We start from the raw sequence: 8,499 nt of genomic DNA, 5'->3' as shown, positions 1-8,499 counted from the left end.
GTTGATGAAATTGTTATTGTCTGCACATTTATATCACAACCTGATCTTTCACTTTAAACATTAATAATCTGTTACTGCAGTGGTAATATAGTTATGTGTATGTATACTAGTCTGTGAGATATCCCATTCTTTTAATAACGGTCTATGAGGAGATATTTGTTACAGTCCGGATTTTTCTGGCACTGTATTTCAATTAAGTGTGATTGAAGGAACAAAATGGCGGCAGACGTAAACCGAGTTATTGCTGTTTTATTGTATCCAAGACTTACTTCCAAGTTAATTCCATGAAGAAACCAAGCAGAGCACAATGTGATAGCACAAGTATATATAGAGAATGATACATCTCGGGTTGATACTTGGTGTGATATGGAAAAAGGCATGTTTTATTCTGTTTATTACATATTTACTAATAAAAACTACTATCTTTTGATTTATTTTTATTTTTGAAATATTGAAACACGAAAAAAATTCCAAAAGAGGTGTGATATGGGTTTTGCGGGCTGATACGGGTTTTGGGGTGTGATACGGCGGGGGCTGATACAGGTTTTGAGGTGTGATACGGCGAGGGCTGATATGGGTTAGAGCAATTGTATCGTGTCGCATATACAAAAAAAACGTATTTATCAGTAAGTATGTAATAAACTAAAATACATGTTCTTAACATTTATAATGATATGACATATATATGCATACAGCTACTTACATACATGTTCCAGGATGGGAGGTAACTCATGTTGGAGATGATTTCTACACTGCTGGGTTTCATACCATATTTAAATTTTAGAATATGGATTTCATTCTTTCTATTTATGTTAAATGCAATAAAGAAAATTATATCTCATCAGTCTGATTTGTTTGGTTCTTAATACTTTTTAAACAAACTGTTTTAACAAATGAACATGAAGCGGAAACCATTGGAGAAAATCTGTCTATTTTATAATATAATTCACAAAGGATTGATCCTGCTAGACAGTAATAGTAGGAGAGAAATATCTGAACATCCTCAAACTCAAATCCATTCTAATCTAATAGTTCCAACTGGTAATTAATAACAACATCTTAAGTTGATAAGTTTTTTCAGAGGAAATGTATATGGAAATGGAAATATTATTTTACAACATTTCGTTACCACTAGCACAAAATGAAATAATCAAATGTCTGAGATTCAATTTCGTAAGAAATATTTTGAACAAACCATAGATACAACCATTTTACTGTCAAGACTAACAAAACACTGAAATACAGTTCACGTCTTATCAGAATAACCAAATGAACATCATTGTGGAAATGAAAACATTATATAAACATGCATGTTAAATTGCTGTAAGTTTCATATGCTGCTACAATCAAAATGTAAAAGTTTGAATTTTAGACTTTCAGGAACTAGATTTGACAAATTTCATCATTTTGATTTGTGGTTTGTCTGGATCAGTGTTGTTGGAGCTTTCCTCCAGTTTATGTTTTGGAGCAATGTCACTTTTCGCGTCCTGTCTCCCTTTTTCTTCCGTTCTTGCTTCAGATGAAACTGGTTTGACCTCTTCTTTTGTCTCTCCTTTATCTTCACACTTTTCGGCAGAATCTTTCTCTTTGGTATCACCACCATGAAATCCAAGTCCTATGTGAGCTCTTGGTCCTGCTGCAAATTTATGTTCCAAACCATCTGTGAACTGCTTCTCTAGATTGCTTGTCATGGCATCTGTGTCATTCACTACAGAACAGGAATAAAACTACATTCAAATAACATTCAAATAACAAAAGACTTTGTAAGCATATACAGATCTTTACATTAAAATAAATTAATACTTGTAACTAAAATATAATACAGTCATTACAACAGACATTGGTAATATTTAAGAGAAGATTTCAAACATATGTTGAATCCCATTAAAAAGGTGAGTCTATAATCCCTCAGAATTCTGCATTGTAGTAACCAATGGTGTCCGCTTTGGGCAGAATGTCAATTTCTGCTCCTTCACTTCTTCAATCTAAATATGAGGAAGTGAGCACATAAATGTGAAGGCAGAATACGACAGAGAAAAAAAGTGAGAAAAAGAAGCAACATTAGTATCGTTCTCTCGCCTGTGTTCTCACTACCTTGCTCCTTCACTTCCCAAACCAGACACCATAGAAACACTGAGACATGCATAAATCATCAATCACTTGTATCATTTGGTATATGCTCACTGGTATTTCCAATTAAAATCATTTATACTTCACCAGTGTGACAACATACTTAATTCTTTTCAGAAAGACTAAGCACTCATTTAATTATCTATTTGTATGTGTATTCAGTAACACTCTTGATATGATATGTATATAATAATCAACAGGAAAACATTAAAAACCTCTACAAACTTTCCATAAGGAAACCCTGTAATCATTTTACGTAAAGTTACAGTTATCGACTATATATCAACAGCTTGTTTGTGAGATACAACACTTTGATCTACTTACACAAGAAATACGACATTAATTCTAATTGCATATGGCAGATTTTTTACCACGAAAAAGTAATGGTACACTGTATATTGCCCTTGTCGTAAGAAAACAATGAATCATGTTTCTGTACCACATTTAGGCCATAAACATATTATTATACCAAATAGAACGATGGCACAAGAATTAAAATGATGAGGTGTATGTGCCATATTGTAGCCAGGTGCTTCTTTCCCTCAGAACTTGAGTGTGATTCCTCTTGCTCATTTATCTAAGAGAAGCTTGGTACTAACTTGTTCTTCCATGAGATTTATCTTGATCTCCAATAACAAATCTGCCTTGGTGCTGGGTCTGTCAAATAGATTACAAAGTAATATTTCATTAATATCTGTAATAGAACATCCTATCATCAAATATACGTAGACAAGTTTTTTGGGTTTTTTTAATGTCTACACTGTAACTTTATCTATCATTTCAAACTGACAATATCAAAACTGATAGTTAAATAAAATAACACTGATTAAAGCAAAAGTATAGGGGTGAGAGGTACTAGATTGCTAATCATATTAAAGCATGATGGGGACTAGAATTTTTACGTCATTTTTCATGCATATTACAAATCTGTGGACAGTAACTTTATATGTAGGGTAATACCTTAGGCTTTGCTGCTCCCATAAGTCTAAGGAATTTCTTCTTACGGTCATCATCTCCCAGTTCTACCTTTTCCCAGCTATTTGCTGAGTGTACCTGAAACATAAACAAAAGACACATTTACATTACAACTTACAAACAAGAGGACCAGAGGGCCTGTATCGCTCACCTGGATATCTAAGCAATCATGGCAAAATATTCTCCAAATGAGATCCAAGGAAATATGCCAGACCCCAAGGTCAATCCTTGTAGCATATCTGTATTAGATTTTTCATGCCCAGCAATTTTATGTGTGGTTATGGAGTGGGGATCTCAACTGTTTCCAAGCTGTGACTCAGAAACTGTTGCGGCCAGACCCCAGGATCAATTCTAATATCATGACTGCATTTGTGTCTTTATGCCCAACAATTGTTTATATATTTTTGGGGTGGGGATCTTAACCATTTTGAAGTTATGACCCAGGGGTTAAGTCTCCTAGGGTGGGGAAGACCCTGGGGCCATCCTGGAAGCATATGTGCATTCATCTCTTTATACTCAGCAATTGTATATATGGTTATAGGGTGGGGATCTCAACTGTTTCCAAGCTGTGACTAAGAAACTAGGTCCCTCGGGGTTCGGTCAGACCCAAGGGTCTATTCTAATATCATGACTACATTCGTCTCTTTATGCCCAGCAATTGTTTATATGGTTATACGGTGGGGATCTCAACCATTTCCAAGTAATACACTTTTTTGTAAATCAGACATTGAAACAATAGAGCATGCACTATGGGAGTGCAATCAGGTTCAGAATTTATTAACAAACTTTGAGTTTTTATTAGATGTTTTGTTTATTCCTATTGCTTTTAATAAGGAAACATTTATCTTTGGGATATATGATCAAACCAGAACTCGATACATGGTAGATAACCAAATTATTCTTATTATAAAATATTATATTTACAAAGTAAGATGCCTAGAAAAAGCTCTATCAGTATATGGCCTTATAAACTGTATAAAAGAGACTTATGAGATACAGAAATATATTGTGAATGGGAAAGATGAAAAACATAGATATACCTTCCAAAAAGACTGGGAAAAGTGGCAAAACCTTCTTAATATCCCTTAAAACCCTCAATTTCATGATTTATATGTAGAAAACCAATTAAGGGGTAACAGTTATAGATAGGAATACTCTAAGTATATTGAGCTGATATAATACAACTGTTACTGTACGATCGACAGGTTAATGTGATAAATTGTTCTTCTGTAACCAATCTCCATCCTCTCACTTTTCTCCTGCACATAGTTTACTATTCCTGAAGACTGTATCTCATTTTCTCGTGCACATAGTTTACTATTCCTGAAGACTGTATCTCATTTTCTCCTGCACATAGTTTACTATTCCTGAAGACTGTATCTCATTTTCTCCTGCACATAGTTTACTATTCCTGAAGACTGTATCTCATTTTCTCCTGCACATAGTTTACTATTCCTGAAGACTGTATCTCATTTTCTCCTGCACATAGTTATATGAATCAACAAGATTTGAAATAGAAATGGCTGAGGATATTTCTGTAATTGACTGTATCAAAGTTCCCTTTCTTTTCCTTTCCCTCTTCTTTCTATAATACATCTGAACATCAGAATACATTTAAAAAAATTAAGAATGTATTTCAAAAGAAAGTATGAAAGGTGTGAGAGAGATGATATGATATGCTTTAGCAAATTAACAATCACATGTGAATAAAATTGGTATTTTTGTTTATTATGATGATGATGACATCAATATGATAACTACTTTGTATCACGATGAATAATGATTTTACTATTTTACAATGAAGATGATATCAGTTAGAGGTTGATGATTGCATGAGTATGATAATGATGAAATCAGTGTGATTATGATGATGATGATGATGATTTTAGTGTCTTGTTGATGGAATTAGTGAGAGTATGATGAGGATAGGATAACTATGAAGAAGATTATGTCAATGTCATGATGAAAATGTTTGGGTAATGATGAGGATGATTTAAATGTCATATGATGAAGATAATGATACCAGTTGATGATGATGATATATATATATAATAAGTAGTATGAGAATAATGTTCATTTCAGTCACGATATTGATGATGATGATAATGATATTAGTTTGATGATGACAACAGTGTGATTTTGATATTATTGTGAGAATGATGTTGATTTCAGTAATGATGATGATATTAGTTTGATGATGCTGACAAGTGTGATTATGATCGATATCATTGTGAGAATGAGGATGATTTTAGTCGTGATGATGATAATAATAATAATGAAAATGTTTATAGCAATTGGATGATGATTTTGTGTCATGATGGATATATCAGTGGGATGATTATGATGATGTTGAAAATGATGATGATGATGATGATAATGATGATTTCAGTGTTTAATGTCATGAGGATGATGATAATGATGATGATGTCTGTTTGGAGTGTCATGACGATGAAATCAGTATGATGATGAGTTTACTGATGTTAGGATGATAACGATGAGGATGATGTCATTGTCATGATAAAGATATTGGAGTGATGATGATGATGATAACAAAACATTATGAAAAAATGATGAGTGAGTATATGTGAATGCAGTGAGCGTGCGAATGAGTGTAAGGGATTATGGGAAAAAAATGTATCTATTTATGCATAGTTCAATTCAACTAGGGTCCCATTCGCATATCACGGTTGAAATATTTCACCCTAAACGTAGTTGTACCGAACTGCAGACAGAGCTAAAAAAAAAAAAAAAGTTGCAGAAAATAAATAACTATATACTGTACATGTACTATCTATCAAGAGTAATATATGTCTTTCTTTCACACATCCACTAAGCCGGAGTTTCATCTGGCCCGAACATCAGACTTAGACACCAGACATCTATATGTCAAGATGTCAGGGCCAGAGGAAACTCGGGCTAACACCCACTAAATTATATAAGGTACTTCAATCATATGGGTGGATTGACCTTGGTTTTATAAATAAACAAAGCAAACTAGCGACAGTCAGCATTTTAGTTTCAAACTCGGTTTAAATATGAGACTGTCGTTTTCAACTAGTTGAACCGGTACGCGAAAGGCCCCTCGGAGTTACCTCCCCTAAAGTACAATTCTGCAAATCTTTCTCGCAACCAACCAAACCTTATTGGCAAAACATATGCACGTTTGCTAAATATTAAGAGGATTTATCAAAACTGTATCATAAATGTTCACTTTCTGAACACTATTTTTATTCGTGTGTACAAGATGGTCGTGATAGTTAGTGCAACAACGTTACTGTCTGAATCAGTGAGTGAATGTCCAAGTCACCCCCCCCCCTTATTTTTGCCTTCCAGTGCAATACAAAGGCTATGTTAATCATAAAACATGGAGCACTATATGCGTTTTGTATTATGTTGACCTTTTTGAGATCTAGGCATTCCTTTGGCCTTGTGGAACCAGTAGAAGCTTCTTGTGGATCGGTGTTAGTCGCTTCGCTCATGGTCGTTGTTGCTTCTCGAACTGTGTCGCTTAAATCCTTACAAAATGGATCTTTGTCAACCTAATGCTTTAAATTTTGTTTTAAGAGAATCGGCTATTATATATAATTGTATGAATATAAAAAATCAAGAATATCTCCATTTTCGGAAAACTTTAGTGTCCCTTCAGATTATTTCTACAGCTTTAACAATCCAGATTTCTTACTTCTGTCGCTACCGCGCTTGTAACAAACACACATATCAACGGGTCCTACTAATTACAGCCCGGTACAGCCCGGTATAGCCCGGTACAGCCCGGTAGAGCCCGGTAGAGCCCGGCACAGCCCGGCACAGCCCGGGACAGCCCGGGACAGCCCGGTAGTGATATATTGACCGCCCGGGCGTTTGTCTCCACTTATACACCATAATGATTGTATTTTTTGCATTGTTTGTAACAGTATGAATGTAGTGATCAAAAAATGGTGAAAAAATCATTAAATTTGACCGAGTTATGGTTATTTGAAATTAGTAACATCGCAACAAACCGCTGGAGTAGAGCCAGACAGTTGTTATTTGTAATACAAACACCGCCCGGGCTTTCATCTGTGTAGTAAACTGTACTGAAGTAACTTATTTTCATATCTTTAGAAACGAAAAATACAAAACTTAAAGAAATATCAAAATATGTTCATAATTAGCCAAGTTATTGTAATTTGAAATTAACCAACACTGCAGGACTTGTTATTTACAATATTAGGACTGCCCGGGCGTTATCCTGTAAAGTTAATTTAATCTAAGTACTTTACTCGGGTTATTTAATGAATGAGAAACAAAACATAAAAGACAGTGTGAAAATATCTTCATCATAAAAAGATTTATGCTGACCTAACTTTAGATACTTCGTTACATTACGCTGAAGCTCATATCACGCGACATGTGTTATTTGCAGCATTGGGACCGCCCGGGCTTTCATCTTTACCTTTCAGCCAATAAAAACTCTTTATTTGTTAAGATGTGTGTGTAACTAACACAATGCTGAAAAAATGTTAGAATATATTAATTATTGGCGGAGTGACAGTGTTTTGAAATTATAAATTCCTCAAGCATACGCTACTAATTGTTATTTGTAAAATCGGGAGCGCACGAGCTTTCATCTTACCATTAGCTAGACTTTTAAACTTACCAGAAAAAAACGTTTAGCTGATATATATATAACACCAGTGAAAAATTAGGAGAATACGTTATTTTTGGCATAGTTATGTTGTTTTGAAATTAGTCACTTCTCTTACTGCTAAAAATTACGCATGCTATTTGTAATAACGGGTTTGCTCGGGCCTGAACCAGTTTCATTAGCTCTACCAATTCAGTTGTTAAAGTATATGTATGAAATTTTCACAATTCTGAAAAATGTGAGAGTATGTTAAAAATTGGCATAGTCATGGTGTTTTGAAATTAGTTACTTATCAACTGCTGAAATCATGCGTGTTATTTGTAATATTTGGTTCTCCCGGGCTCTCAGCTTTATCGTTAGCCAATAACAACTCTTGATAATTGTTTAGTTAACAAAATGCTGAAAATGTTAGAATTATTAGAGGCGTTTTGGTGTTTTTATATTAGATAATCTTCAGCCATAGGCTACAGCTGAAATCACGCTTTTTATTTGTAATATCGGGGTCGCCCGGGCGTTCATCTCATTCCTTTAGTTCCTGATACACAAATTGCACCGGTGAAAACAATTAGCCGGTGTTAATTATTGGCACAGTTATCTTGTTTTGAAATTAATTACTTCTCAACCATATATAGTACCGCTGGAAATCGTGTTATTTGTAATATCGGGTTCGCGCGAGCTTTCACCAGTTTCATTAGGTCAGCTAAAACTATTCAGTTGTTAAAGTATATATGAAATTAACTAAATTCTAAAAGAAAATTGTGAGTTTA

At 34.3% G+C, this 8,499-nt stretch overlaps 1 protein-coding gene across 1 annotated transcript; it reads right to left on the bottom strand.

Annotated features, from left to right (window-relative positions):
* Positions 1-568: 568 nt before the first annotated feature.
* Positions 569-6,817, bottom strand: LOC110449810 (small acidic protein-like). Its single transcript, XM_021496907.1, has 4 exons — positions 6,504-6,817; positions 3,091-3,183; positions 2,730-2,787; positions 569-1,708 (listed from the first exon to the last, which is right to left on the bottom strand). The coding sequence occupies exons 1-4, from the start codon at positions 6,582-6,584 to the stop codon at positions 1,377-1,379; spliced, it is 564 nt and encodes a 187-aa protein (XP_021352582.1). The 5' UTR covers positions 6,585-6,817; the 3' UTR covers positions 569-1,376.
* Positions 6,818-8,499: the final 1,682 nt, after the last annotated feature.

The sequence above is a fragment of the Mizuhopecten yessoensis genome, unplaced genomic scaffold (assembly GCF_002113885.1).
Source record: "Mizuhopecten yessoensis strain PY_sf001 unplaced genomic scaffold, ASM211388v2 scaffold4823, whole genome shotgun sequence".
Lineage (NCBI taxonomy): Eukaryota > Metazoa > Mollusca > Bivalvia > Pectinida > Pectinidae > Mizuhopecten > Mizuhopecten yessoensis.
Note: the sequence above shows the minus strand (reverse complement) of the source record. Positions and strands in the feature narration are given on the sequence as shown.

Bases quoted from the DNA above. Each gene is read 5' to 3' on its own strand.
- LOC110449810 (XM_021496907.1), bottom strand. From the start codon at position 6,584: ATGAGCGAAGCGACTAACACCGATCCACAAGAAGCTTCTACTGGTTCC. The intron at 3,184-6,503 runs GTCAACATAATA...TTTATGTTTCAG, and splicing joins AATGCCTAGATCTCAAAAAG to GTACACTCAGCAAATAGCTG. The intron at 1,709-2,729 runs GTTAGTACCAAG...CCTGTTCTGTAG, and splicing joins TAAATCTCATGGAAGAACAA to TGAATGACACAGATGCCATG.